This window comes from Armigeres subalbatus, chromosome 3, assembly GCF_024139115.2.
Source record: "Armigeres subalbatus isolate Guangzhou_Male chromosome 3, GZ_Asu_2, whole genome shotgun sequence".
Classification (NCBI taxonomy): domain Eukaryota; kingdom Metazoa; phylum Arthropoda; class Insecta; order Diptera; family Culicidae; genus Armigeres; species Armigeres subalbatus.
Genome location: NC_085141.1, coordinates 293,783,502 through 293,809,520, shown reverse-complemented (window position 1 = coordinate 293,809,520; position 26,019 = coordinate 293,783,502). Strand labels below are relative to the sequence as shown.

At 43.2% G+C, this 26,019-nt stretch overlaps 1 protein-coding gene across 1 annotated transcript in view; it reads right to left on the bottom strand.

Moving 5' to 3' along the window:
• LOC134219668 (uncharacterized) overlaps nt 1–17,525 on the bottom strand; it is a 112,372-nt gene extending 94,847 nt beyond the window's left edge. The window contains 9 exon segments of the mRNA XM_062698472.1: nt 11,799–12,893; nt 12,948–13,476; nt 13,558–14,202; nt 14,204–14,549; nt 15,205–15,277; nt 15,279–15,545; nt 15,547–15,762; nt 15,864–17,084; nt 17,421–17,525. Coding sequence (XP_062554456.1) covers nt 11,799–12,893; nt 12,948–13,476; nt 13,558–14,202; nt 14,204–14,549; nt 15,205–15,277; nt 15,279–15,545; nt 15,547–15,762; nt 15,864–17,084; nt 17,421–17,525 — 4,497 coding nt within the window.
• Between the last annotated feature and the right edge of the window lie 8,494 nt (nt 17,526–26,019).

Sequence of the window (26,019 nt, the reverse complement as noted above, 5' to 3'; positions counted from 1 at the left end):
CTGCATCTCACCATAGATGGTACGCAACACTTTCTTTTCGAAAACTCCAAGTGCGCGTTGGTCCTCCTCGAGCATCGTCCAGGTCTCGTGTCCGTAGAGGACTACCGGTCTAATGAGCGTTTTGTAAATTGTCAGTTTGGTACGGCGGCGAACTCTATTCGAAGCGTCTTGCGGAGTCCAAAGTACGTACGATTTCCAGCCACTATGCGTCTCCGAATTCCTCTGCTGGTGTCATTTTCGGCAGTCACCAGTGAGCCCAAGTACACAAATTCTTCTACCACCTCAATTTCGTCACCACCGATGCAAACTCGCTGTGGGTGGCTCACATTGTCGTCTTTTGAACCTCTTCCTATCATGTACTTCGTCTTCGACGTGTTGATGACTAGTCCGATCCGCTTAGCTTCCCTCTTCAGTCTGATGTAGGCTTCCTCCATCTTCTCAAAGTTACGTGCCATAATATCTATGTCGTCGGCGAAGCCAAATAGCTGGACGGACTTATTGAAAATTGTACCACTCGTGTTAATTCCTGCTCTTCGTATTACCCCTTCCAAGACCATCACCTTGCCGTAACCCTCTGCGGTTTTCGAAGGGACTCGAGAATGCCCCTGAAACTCGAATTACGCACATCACCCGATCCATCGTCGGCTTGATCAACCGTGTCAGTTTATCCGGAATCCGTGTTCGTGCATTAGCTGCCATAGCTGGTCCCGATCGATTGGATCATGTGCGGCTTTGAAGTCGATAAATAGATGATGTGTAGGCACGTTGTATTCGCGGCATTTCTGCAGTACTTGGCGAATGGCGAACACCTGGTCCGTGGTGGAGCGTTCGCCCATAAAACCCGCCTGGTACTGCCCCACGAACTCCCTTGCAGTTGGTGCTAGTCGACGGCATTTGGGAGAGTACCTTGTAGGCGGCGTTCAGCAATGTGATTGCGCGGTAGTTGCTACAATCTAGCTTATCGCCCTTTTTGTAGATGGGACACACAACACCTTCCATCCACTCCTGCGGCAAAACTTCCTCCTTCCAAATCTTGGTAATGACCCAGTGCAGCGCTCTAGCCAGTGCCTCACCACCGTGTTTAAATAGCTCTCCTGGTAGTTGGTCAACCCCAGGGGCTTTGTTGTTCTTCAGCCGGCCAATCTCCTACGATACGATAAACGAATAAAGCTAGTATATTTGTTGCTAGCCAATACGAAACAACGCTTGGAGTGCGTAGTGCGATTATGTCTGTATTTCCAAAGGGCAGACTGTTTATATCTTTTCAGTTTACGAAGATATCTGTTTGTCCAAGGAGGTATGACAGCGAATGCGAGCAGCTAGTGGAAGAGAAAAAGGCAGCATGGGTTGTTACTGTTAGAAACGGGCGTGGGACAGGCAAAACTTGATTTTTCGGAGGAAAATGCGCCAGCACAGCTTGATATGTGTAAGGACATAAAAAGGGACCTTCTTACAAATGAGCGTGAGGTGATCCAAAGGTGGCTGCAGCACTACGAAGAGCACCTGAATGGTGATGTGGTAGACAACGGTGGCGGTATGGTAATGAACCTAGGAGCACACGTGCAGGAAAACTTCCGGCTCCGAAACTCCAGGAAATACAGGAGGAGATCGACCGGCTGAAAAGCAACAAAGTCCCTGAAGTTGATCAACTACCAGGAGAGCTGTTAAAACACAATGGTGAGGCACTAGCTAGAGCGCTGTACTAGGTAACACTAGTCAACAGTGTTTTACTCCCTTCAACCATTCTCAGTGTACTTGAAAGATTTTTCTTCGCTGAATTCAGTCATGTATTCAGATTTTTTGTAACACGTCCAGTTTTTGAGAAAAACGAGTTTAAATTCACAAAACTACGTATTCTTATGGGAATTTGGTTTCTCTGTTCTGTAAAGCTAGTTTTCGGTTTATAATTTTGAGAAAGAGGTTTGAATTATATAGAAGAAATCGTACAAGATCTAAGTAAGTTGTTGAATCTTATTTGACATGTTCATTTGTTGTGAAAAACGGAATTTATTTCACAAAAGTACGTATTTTCATAGAAATTTGGTTTCTCTCCTCTGCAAAGCTGAATTTCGGCTCCTCACTTTTAGAATAAAGTTTGAATTTTGTAGAATGGGCTTTGTAGAATGCATGCGGGCTGTTGGATTTCATTTGGCTCGTACATTTGTTGTGAAAAACGGAATTTCATTCACAAAAGTACGTCTTTTCATAGAAATTTGGTTTCTTTCCTCTGCAAAGCTGAATTTCGGCTCCTCACTTTTGGAATAAAGTTTGAATTTTGTAGAATGGGCCTTGTTGAATGCATGCGGGCTGTTGGATTTCATTTGGCACGTACATTTGTTGTGAAAAACGGAATTTCATTCACAAAAGTACGTCTTTTCATAGAAATTTGGTTTCTTTCCTCTGCAAAGCTGAATTTCGGCTCCTCACTTTTGGAATAAAGTTTGAATTTTGTAGAATGGGCCTTGTTGAATGCATGCGGGCTGTTGGATTTCATTTGGCTCGTACATTTGTTGTGAAAAACGGAATTTCATTCACAAAAGTACGTCTTTTCATAGAAATTTGGTTTCTTTCCTCTGCAAAGCTGAATTTCGGCTCCTCACTTTTGGAATAAAGTTTGAATTTTGTAGAATGGGCCTTGTTGAATGCATGCGGGCTGTTGGATTTCATTTGGCTCGTACATTTGTTGTGAAAAACGGAATTTCATTCACAAAAGTACGTCTTTTCATAGAAATTTGGTTTCTTTCCTCTGCAAAGCTGAATTTCGGCTCCTCACTTTTAGAATAAAGTTTGAATTTTGTAGAATGGGCTTTGTAGAATGCATGCGGGCTGTTGGATTTCATTTGGCTCGTACATTTGTTGTGAAAAACGGAATTTCATTCACAAAAGTACGTCTTTTCATAGAAATTTGGTTTCTCTCCTCTGCAAAGCTGAATTTCGGCTCCTCATGCGAGTTGTTGGATTTCATTTGGCTCGTACATTTGTTGTGAAAAACGGAATTTCATTCACAAAAGTACGTCTTTTCATAGAAATTTGGTTTCTCTCCTCTGCAAAGCTGAATTTCGTCTCCTCACTTTTAGAATAAAGTTTGAATTTTGTAGAATGGGCCTTGTAGAATGCATGTGGCTTGTTGGATTTCATTTGGCACGTTCATTTGTTGTGAAAAACGGAATTAAATTCTCAAAAGTACGTCTTTTCATAGAAATTTGGTATCTCTCCTATGCAAAGTTGAATTTCGGCTCTTCACTTTTAGAATAAAGTTTGAATTTTGTAGAATGGGACTTGTAGAATGCATGTCGGTTGCTGGATTTCATTTAGCACGTTCATTTGTTGTCAAAAACGGAATTTAATTAACAAAAGTACGTATTTTCATAGAAATTCGGCTTCTCTGTTTTGTGAAGCCAAAAAATCCGTTTTTCACAACAAATCAAAGCGCCAAATGTCATCCAACCAACCATATGCATTCTGCAAGGCCTATTCTACAAAATTCAAACTTTATTCCCAAAGTGAGGAGCCGAAATTCAGCTTTGTAGAGGAGAGAAACCAAATGTTCATGAAAATGCGTACTTTTGTGAATTAAATTCCGTTTTTCACAACAAATGTACGTGCCAAATGAAATCCAACAACCCACGTGCATTCTACAAGGCCCATTCTACAAAATTCAAACTTTATTCTAAAAGTGAGGAGCCGAAATTCAACTTTGCATAGGAGAGATACCAAATTTCTATAAAAAGACGTACCTTTGAAAATTTAATTCCGTTTTTCACAACAAAAGAACGTGCCAAATGAAATCCAACAAGCCACATGCGTTCTACAAGGCCCATTCTACAAAATTCAAACTTTATTCTAAAAGTGAGGAGACGAAATTCAGCTTTGCAGAGGAGAGAAACCAAATTTCTATGAAAAGACGTACTTTTGTGAATGAAATTCCGTTTTTCACAACAAATGTACGTGCCAAATGAAATCCAACAACTCGCATGCATTCTACAAGACCCATTCTACAAAATTCAAACTTTATTCTAAAAGTGAGGAGCCGAAATTCAGCTTTGCAGAGGAGAGAAACGTACTTTTGTGAATGAAATTCCGTTTTTCACAACAAATGTACGTGCCAAATTAAATCCAACGACCCGCATGCATTCTACAAGACCCATTCTACAAAATTCAAACTTTATTCTAAAAGTGAGGAGCCGAAATTCAGCTTTGCAGAGGAAAGAAACCAAATTTCTATGAAAAGACGTACTATTGTGAATGAAATTCCGAGTTTCACAACGAATGTCCGAGCCAAATGAGATCCGACAGCCCGCATGCATTCAACAAGGCCCATTCTACAAAATTTAAACTTTATTCTAAAAGTGAGGAGCCGAAATTCAGCTTTGCAGAGGAGAAAAACCAAATTTCTATGAAAAGTCGTACTTTTGTGAATGAAATTCCGTTTTTCACAACAAATGTACGTGCCAAATGAAATCCAACAACTCGCATGCATTCTACAAGACCCATTCTACAAAATTCAAACTTTATTCTAAAAGTGAGGAGCCGAAATTCAGCTTTGCAGAGGAGAGAAACGTACTTTTGTGAATGAAATTCCGTTTTTCACAACAAATGTACGTGCCAAATTAAATCCAACGACCCGCATGCATTCTACAAGACCCATTCTACAAAATTCAAACTTTATTCTAAAAGTGAGGAGCCGAAATTCAGCTTTGCAGAGGAAAGAAACCAAATTTCTATGAAAAGACGTACTTTTGTGAATGAAATTCCGTTTTTCACAACAAATGTACGAGCCAAATGAAATCCAACAACCCGCATGCATTCAACAAGGCCCATTCTACAAAATTCAAACTTTATTCTAAAAGTGAGGAGCCGAAATTCAGCTTTGCAGAGGAAAGAAACCAAATTTCTATGAAAAGACGTACTTTTGTGAATGAAATTCCGTTTTTCACAACAAATGTACGTGCCAAATGAAATCCAACAACTCGCATGCATTCTACAAGGCCCATTCTACAAAATTCAAACTTTATTCTAAAAGTGAGGAGCCGAAATTCAGCTTTGCAGAGGAGAGAAACCAAATTTCTATGAAAAGACGTACTTTTGTGAATGAAATTCCGTTTTTCACAACAAATGTACGTGCCAAATTAAATCCAACAACCCGCATGCATTCTACAAGACCCATTCTACAAAATTCAAACTTTATTCTAAAAGTGAGGAGCCGAAATTCAGCTTTGCAGAGGAGAGAAACCAAATTTCTATGAAAAGACGTACTTTTGTGAATGAAATTCCGTTTTTCACAACAAATGTACGTGCCAAATGAAATCCAACAACTCGCATGCATTCTACAAGACCCATTCTACAAAATTCAAATTTTATTCTAAGAGTGAGGAGCCGAAATTCAGCTTTGCAGAGGAGAGAAACCAAATTTCTATGAAAAGACGTACTTTTGTGAATGAAATTCCGTTTTTCACAACAAATGAACGTGCCAAATGAAATCCAACAACCCACATGCATTCTTCTAGGCCCATTCTACAAAATTCAAACTTTATTCTAAAAGTGAGGAGCCAAAATTCAGCTTTGCAGAGGAGAGAAATCAAATTTCTATGAAAATACGTACTTTCGTGAATTAAAATGCGTTTTTCTCAAAAACTGGACGTGTTACAGAAAATCTGAATACGTACCTGAATTCAGCGTAAAAAAATCTATTGAGTACATTGAAAATGGTTGAAGGGAGCGAAAAAAAGTTCAATTTTGTTGGATAGTGTAATTACCAAGGTTTGGGAGGATGAGGTGCTGCCTCAGGAGTGGATGCAAGGTGTCGTGTGTCCCATCTACAAAAAGAGCGATAAGCTGGATTGCAGCAACTACCGCGCAATCACATTGCTGAACGCCGCCTACAAGGTACCATACCAAATTGTTTGCCGTCGACTAGTCATGGAAGTCATGGACCGAGTTGAATGGAGAAAGACTTCCGGAAAGACTTTTATTTATTACACAAGCTATTCCGGCATTAGTCTGAAAAATAAATAAATAATTCTTTTGAATATCTTGTACACGTAACTGTCAACGCATTGAACATTGAAAAACGATTTTTTTTTTTCATAAAAGAACAAGGATGTAGAGCACGGACCCTGCTGGTCTTAAATTACTGTACTTAGTTTGTGGATAACCTCCTTTTTTGCTTCCCAATTTGGTTTGTTTTGTAACGGTCATCGACTTATTTAAAATTATTTAGTAATTGATAAACGCTCCTTAAATGAGGAGGAGCGAGAAATGATATTTCCTTGCTATTTTGACCAAATCTTGATAAAACTCAGTGAAAAATTGCGTTAAAAGATACATTTTATTTTTTATCGCCTTTGACAGCTTGTATGGGGATTTTCCTAAGTAAAACGGGCACATACATCAAAATACTTTATCCTACCATTACAGTAAGTCTCGACAGTAAGTCTCTAACACCACCAACAGGTAGCTGAAGACCTGCCCTACCTGTCTGTGGTGATGGTTTGCGTGGAAGTGCTATCAGATTGGACAAATCGACGTTTGAATCTTTGTTTACAAAATCACATACGTCCTTTTGAATAAGTACCCGAGAAGTGATTGATCACACGCTATACTAGGGTGCCAATGAAAATGACATTTTCGAATTTCAAAAAACGGCATTGCTCACAAGTTTTATTACCCCAAAATATGACCCCATGCTAAATTTTAGCTCAATCGGACATGATTTAGGGGTGCCTAAAATTCATCAAAGTTTTGAAAATTTTACCCATGAAAATTTTCCCAAGGGGGGCCAAAGAAAAAGTCGAAAATCGAATTTTTGTTTTTGATGCCAAATGACTAAAAAATACATGAAACGTCGAGATCTGATGTTATTTGAATAATTTTTTTTTTTTGGAAAAATCGAGTTTTTCTCCTAGAACATTTTTGGGACATTTTTTTAGATGATGAACATTTTTTCCATCGAATTCATCCCCCTATGCAAAATTTGAGCTAAATAATGACGAGGTGGTCTAGTGGCTACCGCTTCTGCCTTGTAAGCAGGAGGTCATGGGTTCAATTCCAGGCTCGTCCCTTTTCTACTTTGTATTTCTATCTTAGTTCTTTCTGTGTTTCACGTTCTACCAAAACGATTCCTACTGTTATAACCTTCCACACAATCCCAAAACCTCCCGTGCCACATATGAGAGGTCGTAGAGTTCTCTGCATCTTTCTTAAGTAGGTGTCCAACTAACCATCCTTCCCCTTCCTCAGCATTCGCAAGGACGTGGCCAGGACAGGTCTCGACTATTGGAGGGTGCATTGCTTTCATCTAAGAGATAGTGATTATTCCCAAATCAATATCTGTGGTAACGGATGGAAGTGATGCTACTCTCGTACAATAGTCTTGGCTTGTACCAGCTACGAATCTGTGCGAAATGCTCAATGCTAATGCTAATGCTATGCAAAATTTGAGCTAAATCGGACAAAAAAGCATGAAACTTTGAGAATTAATTGTTTGAAAAAAATCGACTGTATTGGGACTTTGAAAAAATTTCTTATGGCGAAAACAATTTTTCATCGTGTTCGATTTAGCTCAAATCGATGAAATTTTTTTTCATCATCTGAAAAAAATTTCAAGTCCCAAAAATGTTCTAAGAGAAAAAATCGATTTTAAAAAAAAAATAAAATAGCGTCAGATCTCAAAAACATTAAAAACAAAAATTCGATTTTCGACTTTTCCTTTGGTTCCCCTTGGACAAATTTTCATGGGTCAAAATTTCAAAACTTTGATGAATTTTAGGCACCCCTTAAATCATGTCCGATTGAACTCAAATTTGCCATGGGGTCATATTTTGGGGTAATGAAACTTGTGAGTTATGTTGTTTTTTGAAATTCGATGACAAATTTGTTCCCATACATTCTATTGGCACCCTACTATACACAATCCGCTCAGCCCGGTGCTAAGGATCTTTAGAGTGTGAAGTTCTCGATAATGAACAATGCATTGCAATGTGTGCTCGTTCAACTGTAGATATATAGCAGTAGAGCACTTGTGACTACGCGAATTCTAATAGTGATTTAATTCAGTTCTCATAAAACAACTTCCAAACAGAATTTATTTAAAAATTTAATCATTCTGAAGAAATTTTTTTAGTCTGAAACGTACATTCGCACGCTTCAGTGCTCAAAGGCATTGACGTTCAGTATTATTTTTATTAGAATGAGAAAATGAAAATAATTGTCATGTTCTGTGAACTGTCTACAGCCATTTTCATTCCTTTCGTCATCATCTGCCATCATGCTTCACATTGTCGGCGGCAACGGCCAAGAGGATGAACTCTGGGTGGTTTGCTAGAACGACAACTGCCCACACAAAGGCATGAATCACAGAAATAAAAGAAAATAAAATGTATTCCAATGTCATATACGTATCTAGTGGACACCCTCCCAGCTGGATGAATGCAGCAACGCGTTTCTTGCTAGATGAGTTTCGGTTTTATCATAGGTATAATAACGAAGCATCACTGTCAGCAACAGCGAATGGTCATCGCAACATTAACCTGGGCTGCTAAGATAATTTTTTTTCAAGACTTAGGCCAATTTTTATATAAATATTCATACGTTAGTCTCATATTTAGGAGCATGTTATTAAATTAGCAATTTTCTATAGGAGAAGTCACTATAATGCTACGTTTAGATAGGACAAGTAAGTTGATCAACTCGGTTGAATTCAATTAACTTGCCTAAAGTTGAACATGTTTTAGTTTCTTTTCGTTCGAAAGAATTGAACGAAGATGTTTAGATGTTCAATTCGCATTCAATTAAAGTAACTTGTTCACTTGCCTTGTCTAATCTTAGCAAAAATGAATCGAGGAAGGAATAATACAAAAAAAAAACAAATATATTTTTTAAATGTAACAAATTAAAAATGCTCAATTGCACTGTTGCAATTGCATTTATTTTTATTTTCCTGCATTCTGTTATAATCTATTATCTTATCTTAAAATGTTAAAATTGAGATTCATACAATAATCGGATAAACTGGATTCTGTTTTTACACGATTTACACTTTCTCAATTTTGCATCCATCTTAAATGTCTAACGCATATTAATTACCATGTGATTTTTCTTTGATTTATTTAGGATTTTTTGAAACATGTTGCAAAGATTTTGGTGGCAAATTGCAGTCACACGATCAAAAACACGAGCGAAATAAAAAATCGAAGCGAGCGAAATAAAAAAAAAATCGTGTAAAAACAGAATCCTGTGTATTTCATTAGTAAAGAATTAGATATAAAAAAATTCAATTTTCCCTAAAAGCAATCCGAGCACACTTTTTCTCATCCCCAACGAATTTCAAGCGAATTACCTAATTAATTCTTGATAAAAGTCTTGATCTCTCTTGATCAAATCAGTTTTGTATTTTTTCATATACAAGTCTTCATACACATACGCGAAGAAAAAATTCTAGACCAACAATTGTTGGAACTTGTGCAGACCTCTAGCTAGTGACGGTCGCAAAATAAGAAATAAACCAAAAATTTCAAACGAAGAAGCCTTGCAAATGAAAATTGAAATGAAAAATGCTGTACGACTCTCCGGCATTGGGTCAAAGGGCGAGGTGGGTGCTTCCCAGTCACTGGCTGGGCCAGGCCACCGCCCCAACCAACGTGTGGGTGTGTGTGAGGAGATCCCGGCGAGCACTGCTCTGCTGGATGGATGGTTCCGGCCGGGACAGATGACACTTTTTCATCACCACGAATCGCCGCCAGCGGATGGATGGGAGAAGCAGCAGCAGAAACGCGGTATGGTTCGGTAGGATCTTTGTGCTTCCGTAAAATGAATATTTACCCATTATTCCTCAAACCCGTGCGCTTTTCCGAAGGCGGTGAGGATAGATGCGGTCGTTGTCGGTGGTTGGGTTGCAGCTCTACATCACAGTGTAGGGTCCTTGTGGAAGTATCTGATCAAGCTTCGTGATAGTAAATCAAAAAGTTGATTAAATTAAAATTTCTTTGGCAGATATATTTCTATATGTATATTGATATGTCAACGGTTTTTCTGTGATCTCAAACTTTTTTAGGTATGAACAATGTTCCGACTCAAATCGTAGTCAATTTTCCAAAACATAAGTCGAAAGAAAAACCATGATCGCAATGTCATTACAGTTCTAAAAGATTTCAAAAGCCACCAGCTTCCGGACACTGTACACTGTGTTTCGCAAAGCGGGGCCGACTCACGAGTTGAACTTTATATTTCTTTTAGAGTGCGCGCTTTTCCAAATGCCAGTATGACTCCATAGCAGCGGAGGAAATGGATAGAAGAAAAGTGGGAGCAAGAGCAAAAGAGACAGCAATGCGAACCCACTCGAGAATACGTGCCCTCAACCCAACCCAACACCTACCCACGGCCACGGCGAGCGGTGCTGCTGCTGTTAGTTCCAATTGCTGCAAATGCCGAAAGATATGAGTGTGACGCCATCTTGCAATATTATTTTTTATTATTTTCATTTAAATTGAAAATCGAAGAAAAGCAGACCGGGGAGTGGAGACAAACTGATAAAAGTAATCACAATATTGATCTTGAGTTTATCAACGTCGTCTCATTTCGGAGCGGGCATCGGAGGGCTGTGCGACACATAGTGACAACTCGGAGCTTCGGCAGATGTGCAGCAATTTGGCGCTCGGGAAAGTTGATTTGTGTTGTAATGAAGAAATATAAATGATATGACATCTTGGCTTTATGTCGGTTTTAGTGTCGGTCATCAATTTCGATTGACAATATTGGATTGTTTGAATTTGGTTATCAAATGGAAACAAAAAAAGTTACTTTATCACCCCTTGTACCTATTGTTTGAGTTAAAAATAGCCAACAATTTAAATTTAAAGAATTTTCCATGATCGGTTGAAATCCTCCAAAGTGCCAAACACTTTGAAATAATGCATTCTAGAGCGAAATTTGGAGCTAGTGTGGTACCTGTTCAAGTGTGCGATTTGGTCTGTAATTTTTGAACTTTTTGTTAAGACTCGGATATGCTTTCAATACCAATCTTCTATATAATAAAAATGAGTTGAGATTTTCTTGCTGACGATTTAACTCGCGAACGGATTGCCCGATTTGCAAGATTTTTTCTCTAATCGATTCGTTTTGGAATCCGCAAGCACAGAGAAACAGACGTCTCACTTAGAACAAAATGCAATCAAAATCATCGTCACGAAAACATTGTCGCCCAATGCTAAAATCCCGGTGAGTGGCCAAGCGGCAACCAGATGGCGGTAGTGTGCAAGCGTCAAACATAAGCAAAATCGATGAAAGCGCCATCGGTGGCCGGCCTACAAAAAGTTAAATAAACCGTTAAAAAGGTGTACGATGGAACATATGTTGAGTGAGACGTCTGTTTCTCTGTACCGCAAGGTTTGTATATACAAAAAGTTGGTGAATTTAACATAGAAATGTAAAAAAAAAAAACATTAGAATACAATTTTGGGTCAGCTGTTGAGGAACACAAAACAAACGCACGGAAATTGATCTAAAGTGCGGTGCTGCAAATAGTTTATTGTGACATTTGCAACACCCGGGCAAAGCTGGGTTTCTTTCGCTAGTTTACCCTAAAATTTTCACTGATGATTGGGTCCCAGAAGAAAAATAAATGCAAAAAAAGTATTTCTGAAGCGTTTCAAAAATGATTATAAATAAAGAGTTGTTTGGTTATGGAGCAAGAGTGCCGCACCCATGTGCCAGCGGGCCCAGATGTTCTGGAGATGCTTCTGAACCACATCGTAAGCTTCCAGACGGTTGTCAGGAATCCCACGAAAATCAGCATCGGGTACCGCTTGAAGGTTGGCCCCGACGAGAAAATGTCCTGGAGTTAGGACCTCCAGATCAGACGGTTCACTTGGCATCGGAGTCAGCGGACGGGAATTGAGGCACATTTCGACCTGTGCCAGTAGAGTCAACATCTGTTCATAGGCAATGTTGGTGTTGCCTACTGTTTTCAGGAGGTGCTTCTTCGCTGACTTGACTGCAGCCTCCCAAAGCCCGCCAAAGTGCGGTGCACGAGGCGGAATAAACTTCCACCGAATCTCGTTCTCCGCACACCAATTGAAGATCCGATCCCGATCATTGTTGTCTACCTTCAGCATCTGGTAGATACGGTTGAGTGCGTGTGACGCACCCTTGAAAGTTGTCGCATTGTCCGAGTGCAGCTCGGCGATTCTTCCTCTTCGAGCGTGGACGGCTCTCGTGGCGAAGCAAACGAAGATTGCCACGTAAGCCTTGGTTGGAGCACGATTGCGAACGGTTGCCTTCAACAGGAACGGTCCACAATAGTCGACTCCACAGACGGAGAATGGACGAGTTGGTGAGACTCGAGATGCCGGAAGATCTGCTGTGCTCTGCTGGACTAGTGTGGGCTTGCTACGAAAGCAAGTGTGGCAATGGCGGAAAACGGATTTGGACAAATTTCTGCCGCCAAGAATCCAAAACTTCTGGCGCAGTGTGGCTAGCAGGAGTTGCGGCCCTGCGTGCAGTAGCTTCAAGTGAAAGAAACTAGCCAGTAGAGTCGACAGCGGGTGTTTGGCAGAGAGTACGATAGGATGCTTGACGTAATCGGAGAGTGTGGCGTGCCGCAGCCGGCCACCGACGCGAATAATGCGATCTTCGTCGATGTACGGCTTCAGCCACTTCATGGCGGATGATTTGATGACTGGTTCACCGCTCGATAGGTGAGAGATCTCTGCAGGAAACAACTGTTGTTGAGCTAGCCGACACAGATGAAGTTCAGCGCGTTGCAATTCTTCGGTGGAGACTGGAGAAACGGTATCGTTGCGAATACTGAGTTGGTGGTTCGGCGCAGTACTGCGCGTGCTCGCAAAGATTGCAGGTATCGTAAACAGAACACAGTAACGCGACGAAGCTTGGAGAAACTGGAGTAACGTTTGTCATGGTAACAGATTGTCATGGAACTCGTTCTGTATGACGCTCATCGTAACGTGTGACACATTGCGTTCTTCGGTGATAGTCTCTGCTTCTTCGTCGGTGGGAATGAGATTCGGCCAGTGATCTGAATCGAGTGATAACCAGATTGGGCCGTTCCACCAGCACTTGCATTGTAGCATGTCGACAGGGCTGAGCCCACGTGAAATATCGTCAGCGGGGTTGTCGAGACCGGATACGTGCTTCCAGTGACTGACATCGGTCGAGTGCTGGATTTGTGACACTCGGTTCGCTACGAAAGCCTTCCAACGGCATGGAGGAGATCGTAGCCAATGGAGAACGGTAGTGGAGTACGTCCAAAAATAAGCGGGTGGCAAGCGGTTCAAGGCAAAAACCACCTTCTCGAATAGCTGCGTTGATAGTCGTGCAGCACAGAGTTCCAGCCGGGCGATGGAATGTCGACTGGATACTCCGCCACTGGTTTCTGCTCGTGCATAGCAACAGGATCCGTAAGCTCCTTGAGAGGCGTCGGCGAAGAAGTGGAGTTGGAGATTGACGGCGTTCGGAGGCGAACTTCACTCAGTAAATGTAGAGTGTTATGAAACGCCTTCCACTCCTACTGTAGCTTGGTTGGGAGTGCTGTATCCCACTCACAGGCCTCCCCATTCTCCATTCTTGCCCATAAACGCTGCATGAATAGTTTGGCCCCCACAATTGTAGGACCCGCAAGACCAAGTGGATCGAAGATTTGCGTAAGACATCACTTTTCGCTTTGTCAGGACTATGGCCGGTAGAGGTAGCTGTACTTTGAACCGTAGTGCGTCGGTTCTCGGCTCCCACACGAGACCCAGAGTCGAAACAGCCTGCTCGTGCTGAAGTTCATGCAGCGGTTGAATAGCTAAATCTTCCGATGAAACACCATGTAGAACGTGCGGAACATTCGATGCCCATTTCTTGATTGGAAAGCCTGCAGTTTTCAGCATCGACGTTACTTGTTGCCTCACTTCAATTGCAGATTCTACGTCATCAGCACCCGAAAGGAAATCGTCAACGTAGAAATCGTAAATGACTGGATTTACTGCAGCTGGAAACTGGTGCCCATTGTCGCGTGCAATCTGCTGCGATGTCCTGGTTGCAAGGTATGGAGCAGACGCGGTGCCGTAGGTCACCGTCTGCAGCTCATAGGTGGAAATAGGATCATTGGAGCTTGTCCGGAAGCGAATCCGAAGGAATTTACGGTCTTCCGGAGGGTGGAGCATCTGGCGATACATTTTCTCCACGTCGGCGAAAACAGTGAATGCGGAAACGCAGCACGATGGAGAGCAGATCCTCCTGAACGACTGGTCCAACCAAGAGAGTGTCGTTTAATGAATATCCGAAGGATGTCTTGCACGACGCGTCGAAAACGACCCTAACCTTTGTAGACGTGCTCGACTCTTTGAAGACGGCGTGGTGCGGTATGTAGCAGTGCGGTTGATTGTCGTCTACTGGATCGATGAGCTTCTTCATATGCCCTAACTTGAGATATTCGTCCATAAAACGATGATACGCGTCCTTGGTGGCAGGATCACGTTCGAGACGCCTCTCGACACTCATAAGACGGCGATCTGCTATATCCCTTGAGCTTCCTAGGACAAGGATTGTCGGTTCGAGGAAGACTGACGATATACCTTCCAGAAGGATCACGGTTGGTAGTAGCTTTAACAAAAAAAGCTACGTAGTGCTTCTCACAGCGATCTTCTTCAACGGATAGTGCTGGTCCGTCAGAGATGTACTCGATTTCCCAGAACTTTTGAAGCGTAGCTTCTAACGGATCATCTTTCGTAGAAAGGTTGCAGATCCGAGGAATACAATTGTGTTGACTGGATGCGGTGCCAGCGACAGCCCATCCGAATGGTGTTTCAGTCAACCATGGAAGTTCGTCCCCTAACGGAATCTTCCGACCACTATGAATCACATGCGGAAACGCAGCACGATGGAGAGCAGATCCTCCTGAACGACTGGTCCAACCAAGAGAGTGTCGTTTAATGAATATCCGAAGGATGTCTTGCACGACGCGTCGAAAACGACCCTAACCTTTGTAGACGTGCTCGACTCTTTGAAGACGGCGTGGTGCGGTATGTAGCAGTGCGGTTGATTGTCGTCTACTGGATCGATGAGCTTCTTCATATGCCCTAACTTGAGATATTCGTCCATAAAACGATGATACGCGTCCTTGGTGGCAGGATCACGTTCGAGACGCCTCTCGACACTCATAAGACGGCGATCTGCTATATCCCTTGAGCTTCCTAGGACAAGGATTGTCGGTTCGAGGAAGACTGACGATATACCTTCCAGAAGGATCACGGGTGGTAGTAGCTTTAACAAAAAAAAGCTACGTAGTGCTTCTCACAGCGATCTTCTTCAACGGATAGTGCTGGTCCGTCAGAGATGTACTCGATTTCCCAGAACTTTTGAAGCGTAGCTTCTAACGGATCATCTTTCGTAGAAAGGTTGCAGATCCGAGGAATACAATTGTGTTGACTGGATGCGGTGCCAGCGACAGCCCATCCGAATGGTGTTTCAGTCAACCATGGAAGTTCGTCCCCTAACGGAATCTTCCGACCACTATGAATCTCCCAGAAGGCTTCAACGATAACCGATGCCGATAACGAGGTCTATCCTCTCTGGGATGTGGAATTGAGGGTCGGCGAGTCCAACCCTGGGAATGTTCCACGACGAGATGTTGAGTGGTATGGTCGGCAACTGTGCCGAAGGATTTTTAAGAATGAGGAACTGTAGCTTCGTCGAAAACTCCTGTGTTCTCCACTGGATGGTGGCGGCAATTGCTCTTTTCACACTGTACGTGGCCTCTCCCTGCTATGGATATGTCCACTTTCGAACGGGGGTTCAAACAGCAGCTTTGCTAGTGGCTTTGAAATGAAGTTGGACATTAAAGCCGAGTCCAGTAAGGCCCTTGCCTGGTACTCGTGTCCGTGATCATCAACGACATTGAGGACAACCGTTTCCAACAAAACAGTATTGCATGCAGTTCGGACTGCCATGCTGATATTGGGAGGAGCGGAGCTTCGAGTGCCCACGCTAGTGGACGGAGACGGTTGTTGAACGGGAATAGTAGATGACACGGTTGAACTCGATGACGACTTGGATAAAGCAGGATCGTGAAGCAGCGAATGGTGTCTTTCGTGACACGTACGACATGAAAACTTCCACGTACACTTCTTCGACTGATGTCCGCTGCACAGGCAGTTCCAACACAACCGCTTCAACGTGACGAATTCTCGGCGAAGGCGTACATCCTTCCCGAGGAAGATAGGGCAGTTGCGTAGGACGTGATTGTCGGAACAGGACAGTAGACATGGTGAGGATGAATTGGTGGATGCAGCGGCGTTGGCTGCGAACTTGATTTTGGTGGGTTTTGGACTGTTGCCGGCCACCTTTGCCGACGGCGTTGGATGCTGATGGTGCTCGTAGCCTACTGAATTCAGCACTCGTACGCGCTGATAGAGGAATTCTACCAGCTCCTCATACTTCACGTCATCCTGCGTACTAGTCTTCTCCTCCCAGGCTCGCAAAGTGGGTGGGTCCAGCTTGTACGACAAAATATTCATCAGCGGTGTGTCCCAGTGCTCCACAGGTTCGTTCAGCTTCTTCAAGGCCTTCACATGGCGCTGAAAATCGTCGATCAGGCTGTGGATGCGATTAGCAGACTCCTGCTTCACCGCTGGTAAATCGTAGAGTGCCCGGAAAAGTTGCCGCTTGAAGAATCGACGGTTGTCGTATCGCTTGAGGAGTGCGTCCCAAGTGCAAGCGTAATTGTCAGCTTCGACATTGACCGACTCGTAGGGCTTCTTTGCGTTCCCTTCCAGAGACTGCAAAAGGTATTGCAGTTTGGCGACCGTTGGTATGTCCGCATTGGAGTGAACCATGGACGAAAATGTATCACGGAACGACAACCAACGTGAAAAATCGCCATTGAAACGTGGTAGGTCGATCTGCGGTAAGCGGAGGTGGAAGTTGACAGGCGGAGCAGCAAACGAGGCGTTCAGTTGCACTTGATTACCTTTGGTGGGGAGTTTCGAAAGCAGGAATCCTTTTGCGGTACAATACCGATGCTCGAAATCTACTCTTTCGGCAAGATGTTCTTCCAGATATTCGCTATCTAGACGCTCGATGGTGTCCTGAACCTCCGCAAACGCAGTATTCACTTTATCTAGGGAGTCGATTCTCACACCCAAAAAAATCTACACGTTGTTTCCACCTGAAAAAGTACGTAGATTTTTTCCACCTGAAATTCACGTAACTTTTACCTGATTTTTCGATAGAATTTTCATTCTACGTGAAAATCAGGTAAGTTCTACCTGAATTTTGGATAGAATTCACCGGACACGTAAGTTTCACCTGAATTTTCTGAAGCATTTGTTGTTACGTGTGCACGTAAAATGTACCTGAAAATTCAGGTGAAAACAACGTTTAGATTATTTGGAGTGCACTTGCACTTGGCACCTGTCACGCACTGGATCGAAGTCAGCGATGAATTTTTCAACCGCTTTTCGCATAGCGATCAAAGAAGGCCGCTGGACCACCTTATCCGCGAGGATTTTCTCTTCCTTGGGCGGCATTGTCGGCGAGCACACAAACACGGGGAACGTACGGAAACGGTAGCAAATCGAAACGGATCTCCTTCCCGGCGCGAGCTACTCGTTTCTTCGCGAAACCGTACCGGCGAGGCGAACACACAATCGAATGAATCAGATCCTTCCCGTCGCGGTGTATTGGCCTTCGCGACGAAGAAATCGACGGGAAAGGGTTGTTTTAATCGAACGTATTGCTCCTTCCCGTTGCGAACAGATCCAATCATACGCGGCAACACAATCAAGGGCATCAACCAAATGAAGTTGAATTCAATTTGGTTGGAATAATCTTTCAATTTGTTGTAACGCTACTGCAAGCCACATGCATGGAATAATGGAACTGACTCACCGGGTTGTTGTTGCAGATCCCAGTAGTGATATTAGCACCACCACACACCGGCAAACAGCTTCCCGCCAGTAGCCTTGATCGAGAGGAACGCTTTACCAGCGTCGAAAATGGCTTCGATGAGAATGGCAATTGGGGGTTCAATCACCTGCTTGATGACCGCAGATGAACCCAAGATGGTCACAAAATGTCTTCTCCTGCACCCAACAGAGTAGTGTCCGCCTTGACACTCTCTCAAGCGGAAAAGTTCTTCCACGAAACACACAAATTTTCTTCGCCCACTGATCGATCGCTTTGATTACGGGCTCATCAATTAGCCAACAACGTTCGTTTATTTGTTTCTCTCCACACACTATCGAGGTGTGGTAGCAACCTCCGAGCGCGATGGCGCTTGCTTGCCAATGTACAATTTACTTACTTACCAGCGCGTCTGGTCAGCACTTTGTTCTTTCACCGGTACTTTATAGCACTTTCCGACCGCGGTTTGGCCTTCGATCCGGCTCAAAGGACCAAAAAATGTTCGAGCGCGAACTTTCCGGTAATCGAAGGACTTTCTTCGCTGCCTTAGCAGCCACCGAAAAGCACTAAGTCCAGTAACAAAACACGCGCGGGAGTACTGACCAGGGGCTTGGGTCGCCACAAGCCCTTTGTGTCCAGGAAACTAGCACTTATTCTTCAAAGGTAGGCTCTTCGACCCTTTAACTAGGGTCCGAATGGTGCACTGCAAAGGAGCAACCGATATCCCACCTTGCGGGAGGTACATTTATTGCACTAATTAGTCTTCTGCTACACCGAAAACGACAAAGTCCCTATCTAGCAAGGGACTTGTGATATTTCACACACGACGCTGACTGCGGGTAGAAACAAGGGAAAGACTGAGATCCACCGTACGAATTGAATTATTATTTGAAATGGTTCGGTATTCTTATTTATATTGTCGAAAACATCGAAAAAGCTTAAGGGTGCATTTTGGACTGTTCTCCCCTACATTTGGGTTACTAAGTTAGGGCCAACATCTGGTATTCAGAGGCAAAAGTGTCCTTCAGAACATCCCTAGTGACGTGCTAGACTTCAAAGAGGACATCCCAGTCGTTGGAGTCCATCTCCGAGGCAGCATACCAATAAGCGTAGTCAACATCTACCTATCTTGCGACCCACTATCAGGCATCAGTAACAAGGTGAGTGATATTCCTGAAGACTCTGTTTTTCCCTCTTTTCTCCATGGGAGATATGAACGCGTACCAGTTAAAACGTAAATAATTCAAATGCCTAGAGCACATTAAATATTGTCACTATGTGGAGATTTCACAAGGACGAATTATACACTGCTCGTAGGTTCCTACTTGCGTAAAGTAGACTAAAATCAGTTGTTCCAAAACTCATGCTCAAGCAATGGATCCATAAATAGAATTTGAACAGCTCCGTAGCTCTCCCTGAAACAATGAAGCTCACAAAAGGGCAGGATGAACAACGACGCCAGGTCTGCAGGAAACATGAAGTCGGGGAAAAGGCTATAATGAAGAACGAAAGAATATTAAAAAGTAAAAATTCTAGTAAGTATGTCCAAGTGTTTGTTCCGCGCACTGCAGTGCGAAACCTGACCCCCACCCCCTCCCATCTGGGCAGGACGATTTTCCCAGTAAGTTGTAACACCATACATTAGCTCGCTTGCTTCTGGTCCACATCATTCGAAATCGTTCGTAGGACAGCCTGACCCCTCCGCCATACCACCACCAACCGAACCGCAGCCGCCACTGCTGTTGTAGTTGCCGCAGCGGGAAGAATTTCGAGAATTGTGTGGCTTTTGCTGAATAAAATATTACAATTTTAACTTTTCTTTTCGCAGTTGCTGTTGGCTTTTTCCCATCCATCCATTCTGTTCATTCGGCGGCGACGACGCGCTCTTTTCCCGGATTTTCAGTGGACCATCCCATCACCGCCGCGCCGTTCGGATGGTTGAAAAATTTATGAATGTATTTTCAAACCACCCACTTGATTCCGCGTTCTTGGCTGTCCTCGGCTCTTGAGCCCTGGAAAACTTTCGGTCAGATTTATTCACAATAGAGGAGAGTGCCACAGTGATTCAGATTTGGTTGGGATTTTCTGTACTTTTTTTTTATTCTTCCGGTACGCTTTGTTACTTTTGTGCGATACATTTTACTTTTATAGAGTAGTACTCCGGGCGGTACTGCAGCCAGCCGCGGCAGTATTGCGATGAACTTTCTAAAGGGTTGTTGAGTACAAGAGCTTGGTACATCATCTTTGAGCAATATTTCTACCTTGCTGAAATACTGTTCCTATCCTACGAAGTTGTTATTTAGTAGAACTCCATCTAACATCTGAAATTGCTTCATTGAAACAAAAAAAACGCTTCTATGGGAACTTCATCGTCGAGTTACTGGGTATATCCGCTCACCCAAGAATTTTAATATACTTAACAATAAAACGCGTGCATGGTAACACTGTGCAGACCAGTCGGCAGCTATTTTGATAACTCGATTTCATAAACTACACAAACTTCTGTATGGTAAGTGTATTGCTGCAAAAAATAAGAAGACATTCGTTCTAACATCCATGCACGTCTCACACGCTAAGATCTTAATCACGGCTTCAGGAAATTTTACCTACATGTTTCAAATTGTTATTCCAAACAGAAACAACATTTTTTCAGTTAAATATCTTGGCTGTGCATATGCACAACACATGTTTCGAAATGGACAAATTGATATGATAACTCGAACCCTCAGCCTCCTACTCTCTAGATAGGCGTGATAACCCCTGCACAACAAGACCACTTAAAGGTCCCGTTTGCGGAAAAGCCATCAGAATCCAAGTATCAACCTCCACCGCGGTTAGCTCTTTTTTGCAAATGGAACATCTTTCGGATGCTTGATTTCCCCAATAGTCACATGTGCTTTACTGTTGTATAACCACAGTAAAGCGAGCCCACGTTGTTTATTATCGAGAACATCACACTCTATGCCCCAGGGGCGGAATTGAATAGAGTGTGAATCAATCACTCTGCTGTGATTAGACTTGCTTGGCTAAAGCATTTCATGAGTGTGACTGTTCTACGCATGCGGTCGCGTGTGCTCAAACGACTATTGACGGTGGGAGACCTACACTTGATCACAAATAATTGCACACTATTCGGCAACACATCTATGAAAGCCCTGGAAGATGATCCCGAAAGTTGTCATTTTGTTGCAAGGCACAATATCCAAATTGAACTAAAAACCAAGATTAATCCACCTAGCGTTGGTGACACCATTTAAACTAAAGTTAACCTAATTTATACTAAGAGTACAAGGAGCTAATCGTTGCAATAGAAGATTGCAACGATTTTTGTCTAAAATTGGAAATTATTTTGTTGGACATTTGTTGCAATGTCTCAAAATTAGAAATTCTATGAAGTTCATTGGTACTGTACCACGGAGGCAACTTCAGAATCATTTTCAAAATTTTATTTTGAATCCTCTGAAGTGCCTTCTTTCTGGTATTGCAGCAACTAGTCCATATTGTCACAGCATACAACATGGCTGGTCTAAAAATTTGTTTGTAAATCAAAAGTTTGTTCTTAAGACAAAGTTTTGATTTTCTGTTTATAAGTGGATATAGACACTTAATATATTTGTTACATTTGGCTTGTATGCCTTCAATGTGATTTTTAAAAGTTAATTTTTGATCTAGCAGAAGTCCTAAATATTTGGCTTCGCTAGACCAATTAATTGGAACCCCATTCATAGTGACAATATGTCTGCTAGAAGGTTTCAAATAAGAAGCTCTCGGCTTATGTGGGAAAATTATAAGCTGAGTTTTGGAAGCATTCGGGGTAATTTTCCATTTTTGCAAGTAAGTGGAGAAAATATCCAAACTTTTTCGCAATCTACAACAAATGACACGAAGGGTTCGCCCTTTGGCTGAGAGGCCCGTGTCATCTGCAAACAAAGATTTTTGACACCCTGGTGGTAAAACAGGTAAGTCAGAAGTAAAAATGTTATACAATATGGGCCCCAGTATGCTGCCTTGGGGGACACCAGCCCTTACAGGTAATCTATCAGATTTAGAATTCTGTCAGTACTGGAAAAGGTCGTGATCGTCATAAGACAGAGAGCAAAGCGCCTTTTTCTATTTCAGGCGACCAAATGAAAGAATCGTGGGTACTTTGATCAATTTCGCATGAAAGGCAGTCATGAAAGGATGTTGTGCTTTATTTTAAAATTTAAATTTCTAAGTTATTTTAATACAACATGCGAAAAATAGTGACTAGTCGGTAAATTAATCATACTTCTTTAATTCACCGAGTTGAAAGTGAAAATAAACACAAAAATAAAGCAGATATTGCACACTTTCATGACCTGTCACGGAACAAATATTTTGTGAGATTTTTGCAGCATGCCATTCATCCTTCGCGTTTCAATAGATTTTGAAAGGGGCAGATATGTAAACATCGCGTGACATCTCTTATTGAAAATGAGAAATTCCAGTACTGATTCTGATAGTTTACCTGCAGCGAGCGATCTGATAATTAATATTGGATGAGTTTAATAATATATAGAGGAAAATTAAAATTAATCAATTTTACAATCAAACCTTCATGCCAAACACTGTCAGATGTTTTCTCTATATCAAGAAGAGCAACTCCAGTCGAATATCCTTCAGATTTGTTGAGCCGAATTAAATTCGTTACTCTTGATAACTGATGAATGGTTGAATGCCCATGGCGAAAACCAAATTGCTCATCAGCAAATATAGAATTGTCATTAATATGAACCATCATTTTATTTAAAATAATCTTTTCGTACAGTTTACTTATTGAAGAAAGTAAACTGATGGGACGATAACTAGACGCCTCAGCTGGATTTTTGTCCGGCTTCAAATTGGAACAACTTTGGCGTTTTTTCATGTATCTGGAAAGTATGCCAATTGAAAACATTTGTTAAATAAATTAACCAAAAAGAATGAAGAGCTCTCAGGCAGTTTTTTGATAAGTATGTAGAAAATACCATCATGGCCCGGGGCTTTCATTTTTTTAATTTTCTAGTAATAGATCTCACTTCATCCAAATTAGTTCCCAACGAAGGGTCAAAAACATTCTCTTGATTGAGAATAGTGCTGTCCAATGAGCAGCTCGAAGTAGCTTGACGTTGTTCCCGTCCTGCTCGTTCTTTTTTATCAACAAATGGGCATGAGCAGGACAGGAAGAAACTTCGAGCTACTTCAAGCTCTCATTGGACAGCACTTATGTCTTCGAAGCTCCGTGTAACCTGATCCTCTATTGGTCTAATGAGTCCTAGACTAAAATTATGGGCACTCTCGAACTGCTGAGCAAGTTTTTGAGCCTTTTCGCCATTTGTTATTAAAATTTTATTTCCCTCTTTAAGCGCTGGAATTGGCTTTTGAGGTTTTTTAAGAATTTCCGTTAATTTCCAAAAGGGTTTCGTACTGGGATCCAACTGCGAGACATTATTCTCAAAGTTGGTATTTCTCAGAATAGCGAAACGTTTTTTAATTTCATTTTGCAAATCTCGCCAAATAACTTTCAACGCGGGATCGCGAGATCTTTGGTATTGCCTTCGCCTCACATTTTTAAGACGGATCAGTAGCTGAAGATCGTCGTCAATAATAATGGAGTTGAATTTAATTTCACATTTAGATTTGCAATGCCTCAGGATTCGACAATTAAATTTGTCAAAGATACGAAAGCATTATGGCACGGCAAATGCTGGGTAAAGCGTACCATTGGTACTTCGCGTACCTGAAGGAATAAAATAGACCCCATCTCGCGGTCCTTAGCCTCTTACCCAGCAACTCCTATCCCTACCTCCCCGCGGTGCTGGCCGGGATACGAGCAACCTTAGGGAAGATCGGGTAACCAACCCCGGTGGGAACTATGGTCGTATGCTGACAGGGAAGGGGGTTTGCTCCTCTCCGGAGGTGCAAATCTTATTGAGCGTCTGTTCTCCATGTCAGGATCGGCTCACAACAGCGTCTGTTCTCCATGTTAGGGGCGGCTGATCATCGTCCGAGTGCCAGCGAGGGACTCTAAGTGAAACTGTGCACCATGGTCCACCGGAAATAAGGAGGAATGGTCCTCCGGAAATTTAGGGGGTTTGGTGTCAGGCCCTGCAAGCCAGCCTTTAAAAATCATAAGCAACGAACAATCAACAAGAGAGTACGGACCGGAACCATCGGCGAAGACCACTGCGACGAAAAGGGACTAGCGATTGGAAACTCGTTTCGTGGAACTGCAAATCTCTCAACTTCATCGGGAGCACACGCATACTCGCCGATGTGCTCAAGGACCGTGGATTCGGCATCGTAGCGCTGCAGGAGGTTTGTTGGAAGGGATCAATGGTGCGAACGTTTAGAGGTAATCATACCATCTACCAGAGCTGCGGCAACACACATGAGCTAGGAACAGCTTTCATAGTGATGGGCGATATGCAAAGGCGCGTGATCGGGTGGTGGCCGATCAATGAAAGAATGTGCAGGTTGAGGATCAAAGGCCGGTTCTTCAACTTCAGCATAATCAACGTCCATAGCCCACACTCCGGAAGCACTGATGATGATAAGGACGCATTCTACGCGCAGCTGGAACGTGAGTACGACAACTGCCCAAGCCACGACGTCAAAATCATCATAGGAGATTTGAACGCTCAGGTTGGCCAAGAGGAGGAGTTTAGACCGACTATTGGAAAGTTCAGCGCTCACCGGCTGACAAACGAAAACGGCCTACGACTAATTGATTTCGCCGCCTCCAAGAATATGGCCATTCGTAGCACCTACTTCCAACACAGCCTCCCGTATCGGCACACCTGGAGATCACCACTGCAGACAGAATCACAAATCGACCACGTTCTGATTGATGGACGGCACTTCTCCGACATTATCGACGTCAGGACATATCGTGGCGCTAACATCGACTCTGACCACTATCTGGTGATGGTTAAACTGCGCCCAAAACTATCCGTCATCAACAATGTTCGGTACCGACGACCGCCGCGGTACGACCTAGAGCGACTGAAGCAACCTGATGTCGCCACTGCATACGCGCAGCATCTCGAGGCAGCGTTGCGGGAAGAGGGTGAGCTCGATGGGGCCCCTCTTGAGGACTGCTGGAGTACAGTTAAAGCAGCCATTAACGACGCAGCGGAGAACAGCGTCGGGTATATGCGTCGAAGTCGACGGAACGATTGGTTTGACGAAGAGTGCAGACAGATTCTGGAGGAGAAGGACGCAGCGCGGGCGGTCGCGCTGCAGCAAGGTACCCGGCAGAACGTGGAACGTTATAGACGGAAGCGGAGACAGCAGACCCGCCTTTTTCAGGAGAAGAAACGCCGCCTGGAAGAAGCGGAGTGCGAGGAGATGGAACAGCTGTGCCGTTCTCAAGATACACGCAAGTTCTATCAGAAGCTCAACGCATCCCGCAAAGGCTTCGTGCCGCGAGCCGAAATGTGCCGGGATAAGGATGGGAGCATCTTGACGGACGAACGTGTGGTGATCGAAAGGTGGAAGCAGCACTACGAGGAACATCTGAATGGCGCTGAGAGTACAGGCAGTGAAAGTCAAGGCAGCGGAGGAGATGACTACGTCAGTTCAGCGGACGATGGAAGCCAACCAGCCCCCACCTTGAGGGAAGTTAAGGATGCTATTCAACAGCTAAAGACCAATAAAGCAGCTGTTAAGGATGGTATTGGAGCTGAGCTTATCAAGATGGGCCCGGAAAAGCTGGCCACTTGCCTGCACAAACTGATAGTCAGAATCTGGGAAACCGAACAGCTACCGGAGGAGTGGAAGGAAGGGGTTATATGCCCCATCTACAAGAAAGGCGACAAACTGGAGTGTGAGAACTTTCGAGCGATCACCATCCTTAATGCCGCCTACAAAGTGATATCCCAGATCATCTTCCGTCGTCTGTCACCATTAGTGAACGAGTTCGTGGGAAGTTATCAAGCCGGCTTCGTTGACGGCCGCTCGACAACGGACCAGATCTTTACTGTACGGCAAATCCTTCAAAAATGCCGTGAATACCAGGTCCCAACGCACCATCTGTTCGTTGATTTCAAGGCGGCATACGACAGTATAGACCGCGTAGAGCTATGGAAAATTATGGACGAGAACAGCTTACATGGA